General features: G+C 41.4%; 1 protein-coding gene across 2 annotated transcripts in view; it reads left to right on the plus strand.

Annotated features, from left to right (window-relative positions):
* NSF (AAA-type ATPase family protein) overlaps window positions 1-26,869 on the plus strand; it is an 85,588-nt gene that overhangs the window by 50,898 nt on the left and 7,821 nt on the right. For both annotated transcript variants that reach the window (XM_087690877.1, XM_087690878.1), the window contains 5 exons: window positions 328-498; window positions 602-756; window positions 920-1,028; window positions 2,594-2,693; window positions 21,871-21,926. In XM_087690877.1, the coding sequence (XP_087547003.1) occupies window positions 328-498; window positions 602-756; window positions 920-1,028; window positions 2,594-2,693; window positions 21,871-21,926 (591 nt within the window). The remainder of the gene's footprint in view (window positions 1-327; window positions 499-601; window positions 757-919; window positions 1,029-2,593; window positions 2,694-21,870; window positions 21,927-26,869) is intronic.

A 26,869-nucleotide genomic window follows, 5' to 3' on the forward strand; every position in this document is an offset into this window, starting at 1 on the left:
TAGAGAGATTGATAGATATAAGCTAGTGAAGATTGATTTAGATAAGAAAAGAGGAGTTAGAAGCGAAGGAAGAAGAAGCTCTCATGTGTGTTATGTCCCCTTTCTTTGTGTACAATTTCTTGTTTGTGCAAGACAAGGGCTATAGACCTTGATTTTAACAAGGTCAACATCCAAATCATAAGAACTTATGCAGTTGTAAAAATATGTTATCCTCAAAAGATGACATTTCTTACCCTGTTCAAATGTACAAAGTTCTTCCTCATTTGGCTTTTTGTGACTTATGTAGTGTAAAACTTTGGCTGAGTAGTTTGTGTATATCCATTGCAGGTATTCACAATTGGCCAACAGTTCCTTTTGGCTTTTGATGGAACAAACTACACTTTCACAGTGACTCAAACTGTTGTTGAAGGACAACTCGAAACAGATTTGATACAAAGAGGCATGTTGTTGAATGAGACATCATACTTTTTTGAATCAACTCCCACATCAGGCATCAAGGTCTGAATAGCAGCCTTCAACAAATCCATGTTGTGTCGTTGGAAATGATTTGTGTATTGTTTGCATCAACAAAACTTTTTTAAAAAATATGGTCTGTTGCTAGATTATAAATCAACGTGGAGGCTCCAACAGCAATTTGTTCAAGCAAAAAGATTTTAACTTTCAAAAGCTCGGCATTGGTGGACTTGATGTAGAATTTCAAGATATCTTCAGAAGAGCATTTGCATCTAGGGTTTTTCCACCTCATGTGATAAGGAAGTGAGTTTTTTTACAGTTGAATCTGTTAAATTCTTCTTTATACATGTTGCTAACCTTAATAACCCTTGTTCCTCAACATGGTAGTTCTGGGGGAAGAATATCCCTCTGGTGCTGACAATAAGTTGTGAAATGATTCAGTTACTGACTAGACCTTTACTTGCAGATTGGGAATCAATCCTGTCAAGGGCTTGCTTCTTTGGGGTCCTCCTGGGACAGGAAAAACATTAATTGCAAGACAGATAGGGAAAATGCTTAATGGTCGTGAGCCGAAGGTATATCTTTAGAAGTCTAAAGGAAATTCATCGTCAATTCTTCTTATATTAACAATGTGAGAGCGCATTTTTAAGTAGAATTTTGAGGACAGATATGCCTGTTATTTTCTTTGTGTAATTATAAGGACTGTGCCACCATTTGCCTTGCTATGATAATTTGAGCAGTCTGGGTACTTTGTTTAGCAACTTCTCTTGACAGTACTTTTAGTTATTCTTTTCTGATCATAATTGCAATGAAACATGTTTCAGACCTGCTGGGAAGTGTAGTCTTTCTCCAGTAAATGTTTTAACAATTTTTGCATATTTGAATGTTCAAAGTTAAACTTTTGTTTTTCTTCAGATGTTTGAGGTATTAGGTCTGTAAAAGAAGTATGTTCATATATATGGATAAATGTGGGATACATGTATCTTTCACATCTTCTTTGAGGCCTGCAGTGTCTTATTTGTAGACCTTTGTGGAATATTTCTAAATGGTATAATGTTCATTCCTGAAACACCCGTCCTTATGATCCAGGCACATTTCCTTGCTGCTTGGGTTCGTAGTGATTGAGAGTATCTCCTTGCTGCTTGATGGGTTCATAGTGATTGAGAGCAGAACCTTGGGAGAACAGTTTGAAGGAAAATGAATAGGATACTGTGACTAACCCACTTATGTAAGAATAACAATTTTGAATCACATCACTAGTCCATAGAGGTTGATGTACATACGTGAATAGGAAGTTTCTAGCTGAGTTGTAAGCTAAAGACAATGTGGATACTTGTAAAAGATGATACAGTCCACCAAGATGATAACGTAAACTTGCAGTCTCTTATAGCCATTTTGTCCACCTGTGTCTCCGAACTTGCACATCCTCTGACATGTGCCAAAGTATTACTGTTCAGCAGATTTAGAGTCCTCCTCATCCATATCCATGTCATCCTCTTCTCCCTCTTCCACGCTGTCAAGGATAATACTGGTATCTAGCTCATATGTTGTAGACTCCATTCTCTTAAAGAGTTTGATCCGTTTACCTGCAATTGGATGCATGTCGCATGCAACAATGCATGGAAGAAGTTGATAAGCTAGTGGATGGGAAAAGACAAGCTGGACATTCCAATTCATTTACTTCGCTTTTGTGATCCTTTTAAGGTACACCTTGTCATTTAAGTGATGGAAGTCCTTTACAGGACTGCTTTGTCCTTTGTATTTTACCTTCGGATATTTTGTTCCAAGGAGTCTAATTAATATACTTTTTCTCTTTTTGAAAAAAAAGTGATGTATTGAGAGAGTGAGGGCAGGTGATATAATTACAAAAGAGGTGAATTGATGCTGAAAAGTGATGCCAAAAGATAAAGTTTTGATCTGTTGCATAATTTCAGTGTTCCTTTTTGGTTTGTTATGGCCTCTAATAGAATAGGCCTGTTACTAGAACTTGCCGATTATGTTGCAGTTCATGATATATATCCTTTTGCAACATTGTCATCTTTAAATTAGCCACTGTTTTCAGCCTTTTACTTCCCTTAAGGTGATTGAAAAATATCGCAAGTGTTGTTCACTGATTATCTTTATTTTCCTTTTTCCAAAGGTTGTGAATGGACCGGAAGTGCTCAGCAAGTTTGTTGGAGAAACTGAGAAAAACATCCGCGAACTGTTTGCTGATGCAGAAAGTGATCAAAAAGCCCGTGGTAAGGCGTTTGTTCAATATTCAATTTTCTTGGTTAAGGCATGTTAGGGCTTGCATGTGTGACCTTTTGGTTTGATATGCTCAAGGAGCTTCAATAGTTGTTGAACTAAAGAGTAATTACATGTACAAGTGGCCATTTGGCCAGAATGATGCCCAATTGTGAAAAGTTAAGGTTGTTGAAGCCCGATCCTGAACATAAATCATCATGCACAGAACAATGACAGAAGTTGTGCCAATAGCCTGAAGCCATGAAGCAACCATGCCAAGGATACAACACCCACTGTTATTATAGAAGGTTCTTGCTGCAATAGTAAGCCTCTAGTGCAAACCAATATGACCATGAATACAAGGAAGCCGAGTTGAAAATCGAGGTATCTCTAGTACTCTAGATGTTCCAAAGCTCGTTCTAAGTCAATAAATGAAAGAAACAAGAATGTTTGGGCTATTGTATGTTAGTCCAAGGTAATCTTCCTGAGACCCATGCTGGACCACTAGTCCCATCCATTGAAGTCCAAACTGTGGAAGTGAATTCCCATACTTGTCTAGCCACTGGGCAAGAAACAAAAAATATGAGATGCAATCTCCACATACATAGTATGAAGGACACAACAGCCACAAGCAATCTCATGTCACTGCAAAATGTCACTAGTGGAGTCTCCCTTAAGGTCTCTCTAGACAAAAGTCTGCAATGATATGGGATCCTGGTTTCTTTAAACGATAATAACATATCATACTATTTTGTATGGCCATGTGCTGCCTAAATTTCTCCTCTAGCCTAGGCCACACCAACCTACAATTTCTCGGTAGATGGAAGTAGTGTTGAGGATGCTGAAACAAATGACTCTTGGCTATCAAGGAATGGTAGAATCTCCCACCACCTTTATGCACAACCTTGCCATTTGCTTTAGTTCCTTATTTAGCAACGCAACAATGTGGAGATAACCAACACCATCTCAAGAATATTTAGCATTTTTGTCTGGACTTAAGCAGATGCTAATGAGTAAAAGGCAAGAAATTATGTTAGGAAGAAAATCAAACTCAAAAAACAAATTGAATGAGGACTTCAATTTTCCGAGTAACATTCATAACATCCTACCAAGAGGCTTGAATCTTGGAGGGCACTCAAGTTATTTAGGATGGTTTGCTTGTAGCATGAATTGAAGAGGCTGTCAAAAATTTTCTGCATTCAAGCCAATCATGGCAGGACAATAAAAAACATGACATTTTACCTACTTTCAGACAAACATGCAAGGGCCAACCTTGAGATTTCCAACATACATATTTGTCCCTTTTATGACTATGCATCCTGTCTAATAAATTCTTGGGTGCCAAATCTTCCCCAATGAGATAACCATTATGTTTAGCAATCATCCCTCCAGGAAAATCTTGCCTTGCGATCCCAAGTCAGCCAACTCTTTTTCCGTGTGGGTAATAAGAAGTGATTTTTGAGCATTGATATGCAAATCTGGAAAGAGTCGCCAGTGCGATGACTGAGCAATTATCCTCACACCATTAGGAAGGGTGAGACAACAATATCTCACATGAGGAAAGGTTAAAGAATAGACTCAACCAGGGATGAGTCACTAAGCAAACAATAAAGGGATGAGAGGACAGCCTTGCCTTAAAGAACAAGAAAGAGCAATTCAATGAATTCAAACACCCCTCCATTACGCACAATGCATACAACCCCACACTGACTCATAGATTACTCACCCAAGGACTATATTCCAAGTAGCCATCAGTTCCTTTAAGAAGACTGATTTTTCTGCGTCTAGTTGGATCATGACCACTTCCTTCTGAGATGCCTTGTTCACGATAAATCTCCAGCTGCACATTAAGGATATTATACAATATGTTTTTCCGTGAATAAGCATGGATTGTTATAAATGACTAAATGTATGCATTGTTTTTTTGCAACTTGTTTGCCAAACCTTAGTAAAACTATTGAGTCCAACAAAAGAATCAGCCTATGTTCACATGTTGTGTTTGTATAAGTATGGGATCTTACCCACTTAAACACTCGGTTGGTCCTCCTTGTTGGGCGTTTGGGAATGCGTCTCTTATCTTTGGAAAAGAGAAATATCAGCCTTTAGTGTTCTAACTCCATTGTGCTAACACTTTGGGCAACAAACAGAGTAGTGCTAAGCTTTCTTAGCAAGCATTAGCCTAGTTGTCTACACTATCAACACGATAGTGAGGGGGGTGTCTAAATTCTCCATGTAAGCAAATAGCCCATTTGACAAGCCATCCCAACGTAGAGTCTTTCCATGGGGAGTTGCAACAAAAGATATTGCAGTTCATTTTGGTGAAATCCATACATGCAAAGAAGCTGCTCACTCTTGTGACATTTGACCATGGTGTGAGAATTAGGTGGCTATGGAGGAGAGAGAAACAAGAGACAATGAACAATAGACTGTGTGAGCTCAAGAGAGTGTATTAGCTCAAGATTGCATGACACGATGAAAGTATGGAGTACAATTAAGGTCTGAGGTTGACCTAACCACACTTCTACACCCTAACTAGAGTTCTGTCTGAGAGAATGGGCGTAGGACCCTCCGACAAAACTTGTAGATCAGCTCGCAATTTGTGTGGCCATACACATTCAACTATTGCTATGAAGGTTGCTAGCCTCACAAGACGAGGTAGCAAGTGTAGGTTGTTTCTTAGTAAGCCATGAAATGCATGAATAGCCCAAAAAGAAACAATATCCACTAGCAGATTGCCAAGTGTTGGAGTCTCCAGCCTAATTTGAATCGCTGTAAATCTGTAACTGCAAGTCTTTCCCCTTGGAAAATATCAAGGCATGTGTCATAGTACCTTGCAAGTAATGGAATATTTGGTTAACAACTTGCCACTGAATTGTACATGGGCTGTGCATAAACCCACTCACCTGAGAGAGATACTGCAAATTGTATGTTAGGATGCGTGTTGCAAAGATAGATAAGGCATCCAACAACTTGGCTGTAAATTGCAACATTAGTCACTATCATCATGCATAGAAAGCTTCAGTCGTGGCTCCATACGAGTACTCATTGATTTACAATCCTGCACATTAAACCTATATAGAAGCTTTTCCACATATTGTGATTGTGACATGATGATATCATGCTGATTTTGGGTGAATTGAATCCCCAAATATGTAAGAGGCCCATATTATTCAGCCTTAAAATCTGCAATTTTACTGTCTTTAGGTCTAGTGAGCAGTATAACATCTACATAAAGAATGATGACCAATAAGTCCTCCCTTCTTCTTCATTCTTAATATGTAGAGTAGGAACAGTTGGACTGTTCTTGAGCCCTTTGTTCAAATAAGCATCGATCTTCAAATACGATGCATGAGGAGCTTGTTTCTAGCTGTATAAAGCGTTGTTTAGCTTGCAAACCAAGTGCTCTTTGCCTTTAACCATAAATCCTGGAGGTTGTGATACATAAATAACCTCATGTAGGTCACCATTAAGAGATGCTGTCTTAATGTCCAACCATAGTTGTCTCTGTACGACGTATGGTACTGTTCGTACCGTATGATGCATACGGATTCGTATGTTATTTTGGGCTGTTTTTGGCCACCTCACCTGCGCATTCCGTGTTCGGAGTCCCACGTTCCGCTTGCTTGCGTGGTACTTTTTGGGGGGGGGGGGGGGGGAAGCCTTGGATACCCCCCCCCCCCCCCAAAACAAAAAAAAAAGCCCTCTTGGGGTTCCATCCACCTCGCAGCTCTCTTTGACTGTTTGAACTTTGACCCTTTTCTCATCTACAAAAGGTACTCTTCTCCATGCTTCCACACCAATTCAAGAAGCATTTACTATTCTCATCTTCCTCTCTTGGATCTTGAATGGACTTGTGATTTGTCATTCTCATCTCCCATCCTCCCTTTTCTGCACCCTATCAAAGCATTTGCCATTCTTAAATCTCATCTCCCATCCCCTCTATCCCGCACCCTATCAAAGCATTTTTCATTCTCATCTCCCATGTCCTCTCTCTCACTCTTGCTCTTTCAACTTTACCCCAACCCTTGGCCCTCTCGAGTCTCCCTCCCTTTCAACTTTCAAGACTCAAGTTTCAAGAGTCGAGACTCAAGCATCTCACTCACACACACACACACACACACTCTCTCTCTCTCTCTCTCTCTCTCTCTCTCTCTCTCTCTCTATGTTGACCCTCTTTATCCGACATCGGCACCATGACTCATGAGAAGCACGAGGCCTTCAATTTGTACGTGATCCATGTGGAGAGGGACACAAATAAGTCCAACTCCCACCATTAGACATGCAAGTATTGTGGGAAGCGCTATACAAGTGGTGCAACTCAGCTTTTGCAACATCTTCCCAAGACAGGGGGGCAAGTTGCTTCACGCAAGGAGATCCTTCAATACATTGCGGAGAAGATTCTTGCCAAGATGAGAGGGGGATCCACAAGGGGACGAGGAAGTGGCTTATTGGCACCAACTCCTATGCCTACTAATGAGGAAGCATCGAATGTGGGCGTATCTTCAACCGATGTAGGAGAGGTGATGGTGGGGGCTCCACATCCACATCCATCTCCGGTAAAAGACAAAGAGTGGACTCTCATGTGGTGCTGAAGAGACAATCCTCTCTTTCTCAAGCTCCCGATCATGTGTGTGGAATTGCATGTACGGTGATTGAGTGCAATCTTGCATGCAATGTCCTAAAGCAAGAGCAATGGAAGAAGATGGTAAAAGCCATTGCCAATGTGGATCCATGTGAAGGATGACCAGTCTCACATATAACGACATGAGGACGAAAAAGATTGATGAAGAGAAGGAGAGGATTGATAGAGCCCTTATCCTAGTCAAGCTGCATGGATAAAATATGGTTGCTCCATTCTCACCGACGGATGGAGTGATCATAAGAAACAGGGCATCATCAACATACTCGTCTTATGTCCACTTGGCACTTACTTCTTGCGGGCCGTAGATATCGGCAAGAGGGGGAGGAAAACGACAGGCACATTCACCTACTGTCACATTCAACAAGCTATCATTGAGGTATACTTCGCCTTTTAAATTTGTTTCAATTTCTTTCATTATGATAATTGATTTATGCATAACTATCTATCTCCCTATTCTAATTTCTCTCTAATATCTATCTCGATTCTCTCTTCCCCCCGGTGTCCCAAGGCCCTCAATCCCCATCTCTCTTCATTCTTGAATCTTGAAATTTGAAATTTGAAAGGCTCAACTCTCTCTTTCTCTCTCTAATCTCCAAGTATTGTTAGTATACTTGTAATTTGTAAATTGTGGTGGTAGGTGGGCCCCTTGAATGTGGTGTAAGTTGTTATCGACAATGCATCAAATTGTCGGTACATGGGCCGTTTGTTTGAGGCAAAGTTTTCCACGATTGTGTGGACTCCATGTGCAAGTCATTGTTTGGATGTGCTCATGGAGGACATTGGGAAGCTCAAGTGGGTAAAGAGGGTGGTCAACAAAGCTACATAAATTGTCACCTTATGCACGGTAAAGGTAAAGGTGCTTGCGATGTATCGTGAGCATAGCACATTGGGGTTAAAGAAGACTTCTTCAACTCACTTTGCTTACATGTGGTTATTGCTGGAGCGCCTTTATGAGGCGCGGTCCGCCTTGTGCCAGACAGTGGTGTTCACTCTATGGAATGAGTGGGATAAGGATGAGATAGAGGAGGCCAAAGCCATACTGTGCTTATGCCTTAATGAACAGTTTTGGCAAAAAGTCCATGCTGTTGTCATTGTCATGGCTCTCTTTTATAGGGTGTTACTTATGAGTGATTGCGAGGGGTCCACCATGGGCCTTTTTGTTCACTTCTTTGGAGAGGCATTGGTGGAGGCACGTGCTTGTACAGTGATCACAGAGACACAGTGTGCACATGTTTTAGAGATAGCAAAGAGAAAATGGGCATGGATCATAAGCCCATCCATGGTTTTATCGCATTGGTACATCTGGCCTACAAGTCGCCGGCAGTCATGGATGATAGAGAGTTCTGTTCGGATCAGCTTGCTTATTTGACTCATGTGGTCCTTGTGGATGGCCACAATCCAAAGTTGGAGGAGCTGGGTTGCTATGCAGATCAACGAGGGCATGTGGCTTTTGCTTCTCCCACTTTTTAAAGGAGAGAGTCACTTGTGAAGCCTTTATTTTGGTGGTAAAACTTTGGATACGCATTGGAGACCCTTCAGTCCTTAGCCATGAGGGTCCTTGCCTAGGATTGCTCTTCGGATGCATATGAGAGAAATTGGAGTGCCTATTTTCTCATTCACACAAAGATTCCCAATCGGCTTAGCATACGACAGTTTGAGCGGCTAGTCTATTGCTGCACTAACTTATGCATGATGAGGGCTATGATGAGCATGGGTAGTCCAAAGCATGTAAAGTTTAAATACTTAACCATAAAATTTAAAATTTATTGTTTTAAACTTTAAACTTTGAAGTTTATACTTTACAATTTAGACTTTAGCATTTACAATCTTACGTGTATCATTGCATTGTGTAGGTGAATGTTAATACATTCAAGTTGATGGGCGACACTCTTCCGGGTATACATCAAGAGGTGGACGAGAAGGACATGATTTTTGCAGAGCTTTATAGAGAGCTTATAGTAGCAGATACTCATGACAATCCCAGTCAGCATGCTTGTGGACGAGGAGTTCGAGTAGGTGGTAGCAGGGGCATGGTCATTTGACACCCTCCATCATCGAGGAGGGGTGGTTTGAGTGGCTTGCAGACATATGTAAGGCATGGCTCTAGTAGCTCACATCCTGTGTCATGATGACATCCCCCCCTTGTCTACACTGTTCCCACCTAGGGAGCCATCATTTGATGATGATGGTAACCTCATTGGTGAGGATGAGTTTGAGTGTCTCATCATCTGATGCCGAGTCGTCTTCAAACTCTCTTGATGAGCACTCAGATGGTTCTGATGATGATGATAGTGATGTCCCATCATAGATTCATAGGTCTCTCTCTTTTTTGTATCAGATATACTAGACTGTAGTTGTATCGCATGTTTTGCGTAGCCCATGCGACCGCGATGGTCACCCTCATGTATTCATCTTATTCTGTAATGAAATGGCTATTTCCACTTTAAACATGTATTCTATGATCTTTCATTTAATGATTTATGGTTTTTGTTATTTAAAAAATCATCTTAAATTTTTTTTCGTACTAATATCGTACCGTACCTTATAAAATCATAAGGCACCATTTACTACCGTATTTTATTGTATCGTACCTTTTGTACTTGACAACTATGTGTCCAACTGATGCACTTTCCATCCATGATGGGCAGCCATAGTAGTACCACATCTAACGGTACTCATGCGGGATATAGGAGCAAAAGTTTCCTCAAAATGTATGCTCTTTTTTTAAGCATATCCTGTTAGATATGATCAATGCCCCACCCTCATTAGGTACTACCAATGATCCATGGTGCTCAAAGTTGTAAGGCCCCCATTATGAGGAGAAGCCAAGTGTGAGCCCGGACATTGGTGGAGTCCTGACTTGTATATCAGATGAGGTCTATGTGACCGGATGGCAAAAAGGTGACCATTGTGGGTCTAATCTTTGGGTTAGACGGAGTGGTTAAGCTGGTAGCAACTCGAGGCACATTGCATTGAGTTGCGTGGTAAGGGAGTTGCGTGGAGGCTCATATGGTAGGTCGGTCAGCAGGCCGACCTAACGACCTTCGCGAGCTATAAAAGCTAAACCCCTTCGCAGCCATCTTACACTCATCTTTCACCCAGTCAGAGTTGTTGTTCCAGCTAGCCTTAAGCTCTTCACCTATCTTCTGTCTAGATCGCCATCTAAGCTTCACACAGTGGAAGCGCACGGGTGGACAGAGCCATCTTTGTATCAGTTGTTTGGAGTTAAAGAATTTTACTGATTCTCCTCTTATCTGTTGTGTACTCTCTATCTCTTTCTCAGATTCTGTTCGCTGCGCCGTGTAATATTTTACATGGTATCAGAGCCCAGGGGGCTCTAGAGATCGGAGAGAGTGCAAGAGGCAAAGGCTTCAACAGCAAAGAGAAACGATGTCGACTCCGGGAAGTAGTTCTGGCGCATCAGGAAGCGGTGCAGGAGGTGGTGCTGCTGTACCGGCTATTCAAACACTGAGGATTCGTCCACCAACCTTCAGCGAAGGCAAGTTAGATGGTACAAACTACACCTTGTGGAAGTTCAAAATTACTACTATCCTTGATTCTTATGAGCTTCTGGAGACTGTGCTGGGGACTGACGCAGAACCACAGCCTACCCCCGACCTATCAAATCCTAGTGTGATGATTCCTCCGAATGCAGATCTCCTACGAGCTTGGAAACGAAGGAATGCAGATGCATTGTGTGCCTTAGTTACAAGCTGTTCTGACAGTGTTTTGACTCTGATTCAGCATACAACCAAAGCGTCAGAGGCTTGGAATGTACTAAGGAGTCAGTATGAAACACGAAACCAAACAAGGATTCAAAACTTGGAGAATCAACTAGCAGCGGAGAAGTTTGCTGAAGGAGAGACGGTTGAAGCATTCATCACTCGGATTAAGAATCTGCGCGACCAGATGGCTGGCGCTGGGATACAAAAGACTAGCGAAGAGCTAGCTCGGAGGTGTCTTCGGATTTGTCCACAAAAGTTTGATGGACTAGTAACTGCCCTTAATACTCAGGTGAGACCTCAAGCTTTGACTTTTGAGGAGTTTTGTGCATTATTAATGGAGGAGGAGTTGAGGCTGAAAGCCCGAGAAGGAAGCAACAATGGAGATGCTGCATTCTCTGCCAATGCAAAAGGCAAAGGTGTTTCCTCCACCAAAAATGATGGTGACAAAAAGAAAAAGGGCGGCAAGAAGAAGTTTCAAGGAGAGTGCTTCTACTGTAAGAAGAAAGGACATGCAATTGCAGATTGTCGTGTCAAGAAGGCAGATGAAAAGAATGGTACCCTTAAAACTAAAGGGAAAGAGACAGCCAATACGGCTGAAGCAGAGTTGGAATTATTCATGGCGACCATTGAGGAAGTGTGCTCCTCGGCGCAAGAAGAATCTACCACTGACTCTTGGGTGTTGGATAGTGGGGCCTCCCGTCACATGACCAACAAGAAAGGTCTATACAGTTCTATGCAGCCTCTACAAGAATCCATCACTGTGACGGTTGGAAATGATGCTAAATGCCCTGCTGCGGGCACAGGTACTATTTCTTTTGTTGCTGCAAATGGTGAAGTCAAAAAGCTTTCAAATGTGTTGTATGTTCCCGAAATCAGAAGAAATCTCTTATCAGTTGCTGCCATAACTGATCTTGGTCATGAAGTAAGGTTCAAGAAGACAGGTGCAGAAATTATTGATAGTGCTGGCACAATTGTTGGCAAAGGAGAAAGGAGGAACAACCTGTATGAGCTAAGTGCTCTTACAGCCACCGCTGGAGTGGGCACAAGTAAGCTTTGGCATGAAAGGTTTGGACACATCGGATTTGCAGTATTGAAGGAGATGCAAAAGCAAGGTATGGTTGCTCACCTACCTACAATAACTGAATTGAAGGAACCATGTGAAGCTTGTATGATGGGCAAGCAACAGAGAAAGGCATTTTCACAAGAAAGCAAGAATAGAGCACATGCTCCTCTAGAGTTGGTGCATGCTGACTTGTGTGGTAAGATGCCTACACAGGCCTTGGGGGGATCTTCTTATTTTATGTTGATTGTCGACGACTACAGTAGGAAGATGTGGGTGTACTTCCTTCGTGATAAGGCTCAAGCTTTTGGTAAGTTTAAAGAATGGCTAATACTTGTTGAGAATGAAACAGGGAAAAGTGTGAAGAAATTTAGAACAGATGGTGGTGGTGAGTTCAACTCAAAGGAGTTTGAAGGCTTTTGCAAGAGCAAAGGGATCAAGCGTCAATTGACGACGCCTCACACACCTCAGCAGAATGGTGTTGTGGAACGCAGGAATCGTACCATTGTGGAGATGGCAAGATGCATGCTAAAGGGCAAGGGATTGCCTAACCATTTTTGGGCTGAAGCTGTTAATACTGCAGTCTACATTCTAAATCGGAGCTACACAAAGGCTCTCAAGGGAAAAACACCTCATGAGGCTTACACTGGTAAGAAACCATCTGTTTCACATTTCAGAATTTTTGGATGTGAATGTTATGCACATGTTCCAGATGAGAAGAGAAACAAGTTACAACCAAAAAGCAGAAAATGTATCTTCTTGGGTTATAGTGATGAGCAGAAGGCTTACAAGTTATATGACCAAGAGGCAAAGAAGATCATCGCGAGCCGTGATGTGGTGTTCAAGGAGGAGCCGCATACAGTGGAGGAGGAGAAGGCAAGGTCTTCCACTTTATCATCAAGCGAAGAAGTAGTCCACTATGAACCTGTCCCGAGAGCTATCCCTATCCTTAAGGAGGAGGAAGCATCATCTTCAGATGATGAGGAAAAAGTTCACCAACCTGACATCACCCCACCGGAAAAGCCATTGCCGCGCTGGGTGAAGCAGCTCTATGACCACAATAATCCTATGCCTGCATCTGTTGAGGAGAAGGCAGACGGACCAAGGAGGTCTCAGAGAATAGAGGAGCAAAGGAGGGCTTCTGCTCACATAGTCAACATGGCCTTGATGGTTGAGATTATGAGAGAAGTAAAGGAGCCAACTGACTTAGAAGAAGCACTTGCAGATCCATCATGGAAGGCTGCTATGCAGGCGGAGTATGACAGCATAATGAAGAATGACACTTGGGAGCTAGTGGATCGGCCAGCAAAGCGGAAGATTATTGGCACCAAGTGGATCTGGAAGGTAAAGTACAAGGCTGATGGTACCTTAGAAAAGTACAAAGCTAGACTGGTTGCCCAAGGATTTTCACAAGTTGAAGGGTTTGATTTTCAAGAGTCATTTGCCCCAACTGCCAGAATGACCACTATTCGCACGGTACTTGCAGTGGCTGCCCACAAGAAGTGGCCAGTGTACCAAATGGATGTTAAGTCAGCGTTCTTAAATGGTGACCTCAAGGAGGAGGTGTACGTGGCTCAGCCACCAGGGTTTGAGGCCCCCCATTCTGAGAACAAAGTGTGTAAACTGAAGAAGGCATTGTATGGGCTGAAACAAGCCCCCAGAGCATGGTACCAGCGGATAGATAGGTTCTTTTTAAACCTAAACTTCAAAAGATGTGCCTCAGATGCTAACTTGTATGTTTACAGGGATGGTAAAAAGTCTGTAGTGATTGTCCTATATGTGGACGACCTTCTTATTACAGGTGACTATGAAGATATGATCAACCAAACTCGAAAGGCTTTGAGTTTTGAGTTTGAAATGACAGACTTGGGCTTGTTGCACTATTGTTTGGGGATTGAAGTCTGGCAAGAGCCAGGAAAGATCTTCATCTCTCAGAAGAAGTATGCATGGGAGATCTTGAAGGCATTTGGTATGACCGAGTGCAAGGAGATAGCTACACCTATGGAGGTGAATGTAAAGTTATCCGTTGAGGATACATCAGCACTAGCAGACATTGGGAGGTATAGGAGGTTGGTCGGCAGTCTAATCTACTTGTGTAACACCAGACCAGATATCAGTTTTGCTGTTGGTGTTTTGAGCAGGTTCTCAAACAAACCTCATGAGAGTCATTGGAAGGCTGGGATGCGGGTGCTCAGATACTTGAAGAAAACTCTTGACTATGGTATCACATACAGTTTCGGAACTTCTCTTGTGGGGAATTGTGACTCAGATTGGGCAGGAGACATTGATTCCAGGAAGTCAGTTTCTGGTTATTGTTTCTCTTTGGGTTCAGGAATTTTCTCTTGGATTAGTAAGAAGCAACCAACAGTGGCATTGTCTTCTACCGAAGCAGAGTACAAGGCAGCTTGTTTTGCTGCATGTGAGGCCGTATGGTTGAGAAGGATTCTATGGCATATGGGAGTGCAGGATGAAGAACCAACTGTGCTGAGATGTGACAATCAGAGTTGCATCGCCATTGCCAAAAATCCAGTGTTTCATGCACGCACCAAACATATAGAGATCCAGTATCACTATGTGCGTGATTTGATGGAGGATGGGATAGTGGAATTGGTCTACTGTCCAACAGAGGAGAATGGAGCAGATATCTTCACCAAAGCACTTACGAAGGATCTGCTTCAAGTTCATCTTCAGAGACTCGGCATTGGGCCGAGGAGATAGTTCACCTATGGGTGGACATTGAGGGGGGGTGTTAGATATGATCAATGCCCCACCCTCATTAGGTACTACCAATGATCCATGGTGCTCAAAGTTGTAAGGCCCCCATTATGAGGAGAAGCCAAGTGTGAGCCCGGACATTGGTGGAGTCCTGACTTGTATATCAGATGAGGTCTATGTGACCGGATGGCAAAAAGGTGACCATTGTGGGTCTAATCTTTGGGTTAGACGGAGTGGTTAAGCTGGTAGCAACTCGAGGCACATTGCATTGAGTTGCGTGGTAAGGGAGTTGCGTGGAGGCTCATATGGTAGGTCGGTCAGCAGGCCGACCTAACGACCTTCGCGAGCTATAAAAGCTAAACCCCTTCGCAGCCATCTTACACTCATCTTTCACCCAGTCAGAGTTGTTGTTCCAGCTAGCCTTAAGCTCTTCACCTATCTTCTGTCTAGATCGCCATCTAAGCTTCACACAGTGGAAGCGCACGGGTGGACAGAGCCATCTTTGTATCAGTTGTTTGGAGTTAAAGAATTTTACTGATTCTCCTCTTATCTGTTGTGTACTCTCTATCTCTTTCTCAGATTCTGTTCGCTGCGCCGTGTAATATTTTACATATCCTTTGGCGACCAAGTGTGCCTTGTACTTGTCAACATAACCATTAGCCTTGTGTTGGAGTTTAAAAACCCATTTAGTGCCAATAGCCTTCTTGCCAAGAGGCAACTCAACAATATCCCAAGTACCATAAGTAGCAATTGGGTCCAACTCCTCTTTCATGGCTTGCAACCAATGTACATCCTGTTGTACATTATCAACTTAAGTAGGCTCATCCTCATCCAAAAGTGAGTTCATAAGTGCATGCTCATCAAGAAGAGCATCTACTTCCAAATTTTCCACGAAATGTGCCTTCCTTGCATCATGAGTAGCCTCTTTAGCAGTCTTTCTAGTGCATTAAGGCAAGGAGTATCAATTTTACTCTCCTGAAGAGTTTGTAACAATCATCTAGGGATTGTTTTGCTGCATTGGTAGCAGCCTTTTCTTGCTCAATTGCATAGTCCATTGCTGGAGGCAAAATAGGATCAACTGATTTAGGCCAGGTGAAGCAACAACAATTTTTACCCTCAAAGACATCACTAGTCTCATAGGTGGTCATCATTTCAAATTGATCCTGAGAATAGGCTGCATTTTCAGCAAAAATGCCATCTTTGCTAACAAAAACCTTATGAGTGCTAGGATGGAAACAAATTCTATTTGGTGATCATGGTAATCTCAACAAAGTCTCTAAGAGAGTCTGCAGAATAGTCCGTAGCATCACCCTGTTTTGGATTTGGTGTCATAGGACTAATGTAGTTTTTGGCTATATTAGACACCCCTTTGCCACCGTGTCTAGCCTTAGTGATTAGATTTTTGTAGAAGTCTATCAGATGTCAAAAATAATTGCCAAGAAGGATGCTACTATAAAGCCTATATCTAGGCTCTTTCGAACCTTGATATAGCTGTTTTTACCCCCTATGAGAGTGATGTATATATGTACTTTTATAATACAACACTACGCATTATCATTATTTTCAAAAGAAAAGTTTGAAGAAGCGCCTCAAGAAGGCATGGAGAGCCACTCCTTCCTATAGGGTTAATGTGCTATTATGGAGAATAATTGCCAACAAATTGGCAACGAGGGACCGTACATCCAAGGTTGTGCAGGTATCTCCAATGTGTGTTCTCTGTAAGAGGAAAAAAGAGAGTATCAAACATGTCTCAAATGCATAATGCATATACTTCCCCCCTCGATCTGTTTGTCGCACCTTCAAACATGTTTTTACTTCCAATTTTGCAACCAAGTGTTTGAAGTGCATAAATACATCTGGCTTTGCTTTGAGACCATATACCGATGTGTAATGAGAATAGTTATCTATAAATGTGACAAAATACAAATGATCATTGAGTGCTCTTGTCCGTATAGGACCATACACATCAGAGTGTATGAGCTGCATTTTCCGGACATCAAACATTGCACAATCCTTCTTAAAAGCAAAACGATGTAGTTTCCCTTGTATATACCCCTCACATGCACGGGGAGGTGGAGTATCAACAAAAGGCAAAGCATCCACCATCTGACAATGCTGAAGTGTCATTAGACTACCAAAGCTCATATGACCATGGCAAGCATGCCAAAGCTCTGCATTCTAGATAGCAGGAGTAAATCTACTAACTGCTAGAGCATGATGAGATTTCTTCTAAGATGACCTGAAAGCCTTGCTTATTGAAGGCTGAAACTGAAAGAAGGTTTTTAGTGTTCCTAGGCATAAACAATACATCCATGAGCTGAAAATATGTTCCATATGTAGCAGTGATCACAACTGTACCAATGCCACAAACATCATAGCTAGAGATGTTTGCATAGGAAACTCTCTTGCCTGTAGGGGCAGATTGCAACACTTTTGTGAAGTGATGTGCCTAGATGGTCCACTATCAAAATACCATGTATGCTGCGTTTCAGCAGTAGTAAATGCTGAATCAGCCATAGACAAGTTATAATTGCACGTGAGAAATGCTTAGTCCTCCTCAACCAAGCTGGTTGTAGTGTCACTATTTGAAGTTTGAGTGGCTGATGTTCTGTGGATAGCCAAGCCAGAGTCCTTCTCCTTTGCTAACCTCTTTATGCAATAGTGGCATTTTCCCTTCTTTTATTTGTTGTTTGAATTTGGGGCAAACTTTCCAGATGGCGGTACCACATCAGCCTTAGGCTGATTTTTCACTTGTTGTTTGCCTTTGCCCTTGCTTTTTTACCTCGAGAGCATAGCTACATCACTTGATCGATCTCATAGCCATTGCAACAAGAGGCCGGTTAACTCCATGAATGTGAGGGGCTGCTGTACCCCCCTCAAAGACAAATTCAATGAAGTGTAAAAACCAATATAAGACTCTAGAAGAGAGTTTAGGGTGATATTGACCATCTCCTCATCGGTCATCACCTCATCAATATTTAGCAGCCACTTTCTCAAATCTTGAATGTAAGTAAGGTGATTTGTCATAGCATCACGCTCATCCATGTGTTTATTTGCCAACTCTCTTCTCAAGTAAGAGATTTTGGCTTCATTTCGTGTTGCAAACATTTGCTGAAGGATATCCCAAGCTATCTTTGAGGTCTTATAAGACGGAATATGAGGTAGTATTTCACTTTTGGTTGAAAGAGCTATCAAAGATAAGGCTTGTGCATCTTTAGATTCTCACTTCCTTTGTTCTTCCATAGGAGGAATATGGGCAGCAATAGGGGCAGCTTGTTGTCATTTGGCCCCTCTTTGAGGCATGTGAGGTGCAAACCCTCTTGTTCTAGCTGAATCGCTGATCACAAAATCCCAAAGACCCTTGGCAACAACCGGATTGTGCATCATGAAACTCCACAAGGAGTAATGGGGTGTGGTGGCATTGCATGAATTAGTCATATAGAATGGGTCCAAAGTCCAGGAGGAATGCCAAAGGAGATTATTAACATCAGTGGATTATTATGGGTTATTGGCAAGTTGTACCCTCCACACACTAGTAATGGATAGAGGCAAACTACTACAAAGTAGATTTCCTTCCCCATAAGAACTAGACTTGCCACCTTTTCCGGCTTGAGCTAGAGACTAAGAAGCTCTATATTTTCATGTGCAAAGGGTGCTATGAGATTATCTGGCACATACTGTGAGATTATAGGGCGCTTCAATGGTCTATTGAATATTGTAAGAGGGATTTGGGCCACTTTCTAAGTTGATAGAGTTTTAGAGCAATGTTGCCTTGGACTATTCCTTTTGGAGTTGCACCAATGTAGAGAGCATTCCTTGCAATCCTTACAGAGGCACTTGAGGGATATGGACCAATGGATGCTTATAGGCGTTTTCAAAGCTTAAATAGCCTTGGATACTGGAAAGCTTACCTCATATAGACATGTGGACCCACCACAAGAAGCTAGCTTGGACATACCTTGAGAGATACGTAGAGCATTCTACTCAAAATGTGTTGGTCCACATCCTTGCTTAAGATACTAGTGTAGGACATAGATGATATTGTCACATCACATTGAGCTGTCTAACCATGACTCTTTAGCCTAACTATGCGATATTGGTAAAATCCTTCCTTAGCTTATCATATAATTTCACACTTATTAGCTTCGCCACATCTAGCAGATCCCTAGTTTCATTTTTCTCAATTATCAAATTTGACGATGTCCTTGATGACCATCTTCAATTTTGTGTGACTAAGCTCAAAGGAAGGGAAATCAAGGCTATTGGTCAATAGCACACTTGGACTTGAGAGACTCACTGGCGTCTAGGCAAAGATCATGGATACTTTTAGAGGGAAATGGGAAACACTAGATAGAGTTTTAGAGGATACAAAGATGCAAGGTGCCTTCTTAGACAGTTGGCATTTTGCACCTCCTTTCATTTAGGAAGTCTTCATACATTGTTTGCCACTATGGGCCACCAAACCAGATTTTTACTATTGTTATACTTGAAATTCACCCTTGAGAGTGGCAATATAGGGAGATTTCTATTCCTTGTGCTTATATTTGTCCATACACTTAGGTTTGAATTGTGGTCTTAGTTAAGTTTGTACTATGGTTGTTAGTTCCCCCCAAGAGAATATTTAAAATAAACATAGATTACTTGGCTCTCTGGAGTAAGCCTTAGGGGACAAAGAGGGACTTTTGCTAATGTCATTTCATTATGTTGATTGATGATGACTTAGAATGACACCCTTTGTATGTATATTCACATCTATCTTTTGGGGTGCATTGGGCCATTGGTTAGGTTTGCCTTTCATTTTAAAGATAAAAATTGAGACAGCTAGAGATGTTTTTTTTTTTGGGGGGGGGGGGGAGGACCCGCATGGCGCAGATTGGGACTCGCCAATATCACCCAAAGATGGGGTTGGTACAAAGGAGCATAACGTTTCTAGATGTATAATTTATTATGAAACTAGAAGGCCGTTTCATTGCCTTTCTCTTTGAGGATCTGGAAGATCATGGACTTAAGGGACCTACATTACTTGGGCTTCTACCTATTGGCTTTCTCAAATACACTCTTTGAGGCCCAAACTGGCCAATTTGACAGCAGCCCTCCTTGGAGGGTTGAGACAAAAGGAACATCACATTTCCAGATGTCTTGTATATTGTGAGATTACAGAACAATTTCATTGCCTCTCTTGGGCTGTGGGTGCTCTAGAGTATCATGTACTTTGAGGATGAGCACTGCATCAGCCTCTAGCTTAGTTATGCCACCTAGAGATGGAGAGTTGAGACAAAAAAAGCACAACATTATCAGTCATGCAATATAATGTGAGATTAGATGGTAGTTTCATGGCCTCTCCCCCTCTTTCTTTTCTCGTGAGGGGTAATTTATATTATATCAAATCATAGAATGCTACCAAAGCATAGAACACAAATATCATGTAGGGGGCACAACAAGAGTGGGTTGAACAATTTGCAGCCTTGGAGCAGCCACTTCAACGAGGACTAGGTCAGCTGGAACCATTGAAGAAATCTGCCGTTATAGTATCCTTGAACACGGGCCGTGTGACCATAGATATCCAACACAAAAAAAAAAGGGACATTATGGGTGTGCCAAATGTGTCAGAGAGCAGTCCATCTTAGAAAATGGAAAAGGCAAGGATGATTTGGCTGCAGAGTGTTCAAAGAAGGCATCTTGCCCATGACCCAAGAATGGATAGCCATTTGCTGTTGTGTCACCGAGGTCCATGCATGGGAAATAAAGCTCCAAATTTGTCTCACAATAGGGTAGTAGATGAAAAAATGGATTGGGGTCTCATCACATATAGTACAAAAAAAGATATAGTGGCCACATGAGATCTTGCGAGCATGCAACACATCTTCAGTGGCAAGATCCCAAATAAGTAGCCTCCATATGAAAACTTTCCCCTAATAGGGAATCTTGGGCTTCCATAGTTCAAGAAATCTATCACATCACTTCCCTTTGCTGTCTTGAACATGCCATACTTTGTTGGCTTTCTCAATGACCCATCTCTTATCCTCAACCATCTTATGGCAAATCTAATTAGCTGAACTTTTTGGGAAATTGTTTGGTTTCACAAACACCCAATCCAGCAAAGGGGGAGAAGGCTGAAAATTAGGCAATAGAGTATGCCACTGAAGTTGCTCCTGCAAGGGCGACCAAATCTGGCCTGGCTGTAGCCCCTAGGAACCTGAAAGTACTGGCGAATACGACGGGAAGAATAAAGAAAAGAAACATCTAATCAACCCAAACACTTCCATGTGTTGCAAAGGGAGAAAGAGGAGCAAATATGATTTCTTTGCAAGTGCATGAAACCTAACATGGAGACACATGCATGGCTTTGGTTGACAACAATTGTTGTTCCATGCTCATGTGTGTGCCATAGCTAATAAGGGATCTGTTACATAAGGATGGTCAAATGCATGGATGTTCAATTTGTTTATGAGAATGCAGTAACCATGCATTATGTCAACAGGCAAACAAAGTGGGGCTTAGTAATAAGTTTATCTAGAGTCTTACCTACATTCCATCGTCTATCAAAGTGTGTCATTTTGGCAGGACTCATCTATGGAACTGTTTTCTTGTTATTGTTGTCGTTATTGCTTGGGTCCTTGAAACCTCTGTTTTAAGTCCAAGATGCTTGTTTGATTTATGTGTATGGCTGAATGGAATCTCTACATGAAGATGATTGTACTATTCGCTTGGTGCTTATGCATGTTTTGAAGGGTACACGTATATAAGTGCAGCTGTTCTTGAATTGGTTTATGTTGCCCGGCACTTGTAAATGCTATTATGTTTCACATTTGAATTCGGCTCATGTAAAGAGGATCAGACAAAAGTGTGTTTTGAGGGGTTGGTGATGGGGACTCTGGATACGAAATGAGGTTTTTAAGATGTTTGTCTCAAAGATGGTCTTGAGGGGTTGGTGGTACTCTTATCTGTAGATATGAAGTGAGATTTTCAAGATGTTGAGCCTCTGCCATACACTTCTGACTTAATCAGCAGAGGACTTGTTTGTGCTTATGATTTATTTTTTGTGGCAGGTGATCAGAGTGACCTGCACATTATTATCTTTGATGAAATTGATGCCATTTGTAAGGTATGACAAGTATCATCATCTTTTGCTCTTTCTTGACAATTTTATCTTTATCCTTTAAACTTGAAGGTGTCTCTCCCTCCAAATGTATCATGTAAAGCATGGTTTCTTCGCCTTGTTGTTTGAGTTTCTTAAAGTCACAATATATTGGTGTCTGAAAACTGAGTGCTTTTGTGAACCTAACTAAGATCAAACCAAAGCAAATACAAGGCTTGCTTGATGAGAATGGAAAAGTCTGTGTTCCAAAATGCATGGATGTGCTTGAAAGAGAGGGTACAATATTGCATAGTTTTTGCTGCAAGAACAGTGTTGGATTATCATGCTAGCTTCTTTGTTTGTCAAATTCTTCATTGACTTCTTTAGGAACTGGAAGTTTTCTTAGTTAGAGTTGGCCATGTGTGGTATACAATAAGTCTAATGGATGGCTGGAAAATGTGCTTCAGTGTCTTTGATAGCTGGTAACAAATATTGTCAAAAGCTGAAGTCAAACCAATATATCATTGACAGAAAGAGGCATAAGGGCAATTTTGACTTGTATGTGGCAACCTGAATAGGAAGAAAGAGTTTGGGAACAGAGGAAAATATACTTGTACAAAATGTGATAGATATGGCTGTCCTGAAATGAAGTGGTGGCAAGAAGCGGAAAAAATTGTGTGACACTCTATTTGGTGGAGCATTTGACCAGTTATTCACATGTGCTTGTGCACTAAAATATCAAGCATAATATCCTCTGACACAATGGAATAAATCCATAAGCTATCGCTTCATTTGTTGCTGAGATGAGGGTTTTTGGTCCTTACATCTCTAGGACCATGTTTTGCATCCAATTATTCCCTTGCTCATTGGGATCTCATTGGGATCTTATGAAAGTATCATAAAAATGACATGTACATGCCCTATCAGGAGTCTCATTACATGGGGGTCCTGTTGGGATTGAGTTTGGATATATGCAAACAGGCGTGGATATGGAGCGTATGCATAACGCAGCATACGAGATATCAAAGTTGAAGAGCACTACTAGTGTATAATGAGATTAGGTAACAGATATTTGCACCTTGGGAAGTTTACAAATTATGCAGTACTCGTTAAACTTACGGTGACAGCAGGTATGAATAGTTGTAATCAAACCTTAACCATAGTAGTTGAAAGGAAATGATTGAAAGAAAAAGATCTGAATGGACCTTGTTAACAAGAAGAGACTTTCTCCTCCTTTTCTTTAAAGAGAAAGGAAATTCTATTAGTAACACCTCGGAAAAATTCCTCACGAGGTAAAATACTAAGTACAGGCAACTCTTTAAAGAGTAGCTAAGTACATCATTGATAGAATGGTTGGTTGAACCACCAATTGGGTGGACTTTATTACCAAACCATCTGATGTAATAAGGTGCCAGAGTCCAAGTCCGTAGCATAGTGGCATGGCAACACGTTTTCCAAAGTAGGAAACGTACAAAACATGTTAGAAACATTTCTTACCATTTTAGGGCATTTCTATTCATTTAAGAAAATCTGTATTTGAAAAGTGATGTTTCTGCCTCCAAATATATGGTGTATCATGCAATTGATGTTTTTGCTCCTAAAAGCAACTAAAAGCAGCGTTTTCTCTCCTGCAAACATGCCTTGGGATTTGTGACAGATCGTACAATGTCAACCTGTGACAGTATAACCTTGGGATTGCCCGTTGGAGCAGCTTATATTTTGCCATTGAAACTTGAAGTTGATGGAGCAAAAGGGGAATCCAATAGAGCCAAGGCAAGTGAATGTTGACAATATTGACATTACAAAGACAAAGGATGTTCCTACTATCCCTCAAGAGGAGAGGGATATTTATTTCAAGTTGTATGAGGAGCTTATGATGTCATTTTTGAGGTATAAGTTCAGCAGCTTGTACTCGTAATATAGTTGGCACAAGTACCGCTATAGCTGAAGATGAGGATCTACTTGAGAGCTTGAGCTCTAGTAGTGTGAGTGATGATGAGGAGTATGAAGACATTGAACAGCATGTTGGGCATGAGTCATGACACATTCTCTAGGATTTAGGTTTGACTTTTCGTAGTTTCCATTTATGTATTGAACATTGACAAGGCCCATGAGGCTTGAGACTATTTGACACATTGTTACCTTTATTCGTGTTTATCATTTTTATAATATGTGTGACATGTCCTTGCTCCAAATCGATATTTGATACTATAAGGTTTGGACATTGTTTACATGCTTATATTGTACAATTTGATGATTGCTCATGTAGATAATAGATAAATAGGATTATTTCTTTGAATATTTCGTGTATATAAATTCTATGACTTGCATTTTTTTACTACATAGGTAAAAAACGTGTTTTAGATGTTTCCTAAAAATTAATAATGTAGGAAACTTGTTCGAAACTCCTTTCCTACCTTGTTGTTTCTGAAACTTTTGGCTACTATGGTTCGTAGAAAGGCCTCTCTCCTGCTCCTCATCCCTTTCAGAGCTGCCTTGCATCCTCCCCTATCTCCTGTGGGTATTAAAAGAGTCTTTGCTATGGAACATCCCAAAGACTTATAGTGTGTCTACCCCTCAAGGTCCGAATTTACCGAGCTATAACAGCAATCAGTTCCCAATTATGATAGTGTTCCTAGGTCCATTGTGTTTGCAAGTAATTTGAAGTGGGGATCTTGCTTAGATGCTGTCCAATGATGAGAAAAGACAAGTTCCCTTGCACATCCCCATATCCACATGCTAGGCCTCTGTTTGTGACTCAAGCTATACCCCCTAGTTGTGATCACGGTGTTTGCGTGTCGTGGAATATCATTATGAGGGCTTTCCTCCATACTCCTTGAGCTTTGGGACAATTCCATTGGGAGTGTCTCTGTCTCTCCTCTAGCTCACCACATCTTGTGCATGCCATTGGGTCCTTGCCACGTCCTATCCAAGTACAAACTGCTAAGCTCCTTTGCGCTAATAGCCATTGGAAGAGAGCGATGTTCCTAGGTGTAAAGCTATCATCTAGCCTTCTCCAAAAACTTGATAAGAAATAGTCTACGATGCTCTCTCTTAAGGAGCTCATGGGCGTTGTTTTAGATAGGGCTAATGGATAGCCTTGTCTCTTTGATAGAGTGTATGAGCTGCATTTTCTAGACAGCACACATTGTACCATTCTTCTTAAAAGCAAAGAGATGCATTTTCCCAAGTATACACCCCTCAGATTCATGGGGAGGTGGAGTATCAATTGGAGGCAAAGCATCCACCATCTGACAACGCTGAAGTGTTACCAGACTACCAAAGCTCATATGACCATAGTGAGCATGCCAAAGCTCCATGTTTGCATAAGGGAGTAAGTGTATTGACTATCAAAGTTTGATGAGACATTTTCTCATAAGTATTCAATAAAAAGAGACCTTTGTACAAAGTACTTGACAACCGAAGAGCATAATCAAGCTCCCTATCTTTGACAATGCATTTGTCATCTTCAAAGATGACTTGAAAGCCTTGCTTATTGAAAGCTGAAATTGAAAGAAGGCGTTTAGTAATCCTAGGCACAAATAATACATCCATAAGCTGAAAATCTGATCCGCCTATAGCAACGATCAAAATTGTACCAATGCCACAAACATTATAGCCAGAGTTGTTTGCACAAGAAACTCTTTTTTCCACAGGGGCCGATTGCATGGATGTGAACAAACACTTCTGAGAAGTGATGTGCCTGGATGCTCCACTATCAAAATACCACGTATGCTGCATTTTAATAGTATTAAATGCTGAATCATCCATAGACGTGTCATAACTGCAAGTGAGAAATGCATAATCCTTGTTGACCAAGTTGGCTGGAGCATTGCCATGTGAAGATAGAATGGCTGATATTTCTTGTAGTAGTGGTATCTGCTCTTCTTTTTTCCTTTGCTTGTATCTTGGGCAGCCTTGCCAGATGGCTGTCCCACATCAGCCTTAGGCTGAATTTTCACTTGTTGCTTACATTTGCCCTTCCTCTTATATTTAGAGAGCATATCTACATCACTGGGTCTCATTGCCATGTTCTTCCAAGTGTGTTCCTCCTACAACAAGAGGTTGGTTAGCTCCATGAATGTGAGGGGCCGTTGTGCTCCCCTCAAAGACAATTTCAATGCAATATGAAAACCAAGATAAGACTTTGGAAGAGAGTTCATTGTGGTGTTGACCATTTCCTCATTAGGTATCATCCCATCAATGCTCATTAGCTGCTCTCTCAAATCCTTAATGTACATAAGAGTATCTTTCATGCCATCACCCTCATCTGTGTGTGCATTTACCAACTCTCTTCTCAAGTAAGAGATTCTAGCCTAATTTCTAGTTGCAAACATTTGCTCAAGGGTATCCCATGCTGCCTTCGAGGTCTTAGAAAACTGAATATGAGGTATTATTGCTCTTTTGATTGATAGAGAAATTAAAGATAGGGCCTGTATGTCTTTAGAATCCCATTTCCTTTTTTCTTCTATAGGACATTTCTTCATGCAAATGAGTTGGAGCTAACATGCATGGACTTTGGGAAGCATGTACACCTTAGCTGCAACTCTGATACCGGTTTGAATGGAAGAGTGCGTAGTGGGAGTGCGAGACAGAAGTGTGAACAGTAGTGTTGAGAGTGAGAGAGAGTGAACGTAGAGATGGGTTTACCATATTGTGATCATACACAAAGAATAAAGAATGTATTTATATGTTAGGGTACAAATAAGGGCGTGTTCACATTCATAAAACTTTACACGGAGACGAAGGGACTTTACATCCAATACCTCTTGTCTTTTCCTTGTTGTCCCTTTTGAAAGGTAGTAACAAGAGCCCCCTTTAAAGAGTGAGTGTTATAAAGTTGATTGAACAATTGAGCGTAATGTAGTAGCTGACACTCAAATTCATAGAATATGAGCGTAGTAGGTAATGAAATCACTTGCTAAACAAAGGGGAAATATTTCTTTGGGAGTTTGTTCAGGAACAATGTA

The sequence above is a fragment of the Lygodium microphyllum genome, chromosome 13, assembly GCF_053477565.2.
Source record: "Lygodium microphyllum isolate KBCC chromosome 13, Lygodium_microphyllum_v1.1.10, whole genome shotgun sequence".
Classification (NCBI taxonomy): domain Eukaryota; kingdom Viridiplantae; phylum Streptophyta; class Polypodiopsida; order Schizaeales; family Lygodiaceae; genus Lygodium; species Lygodium microphyllum.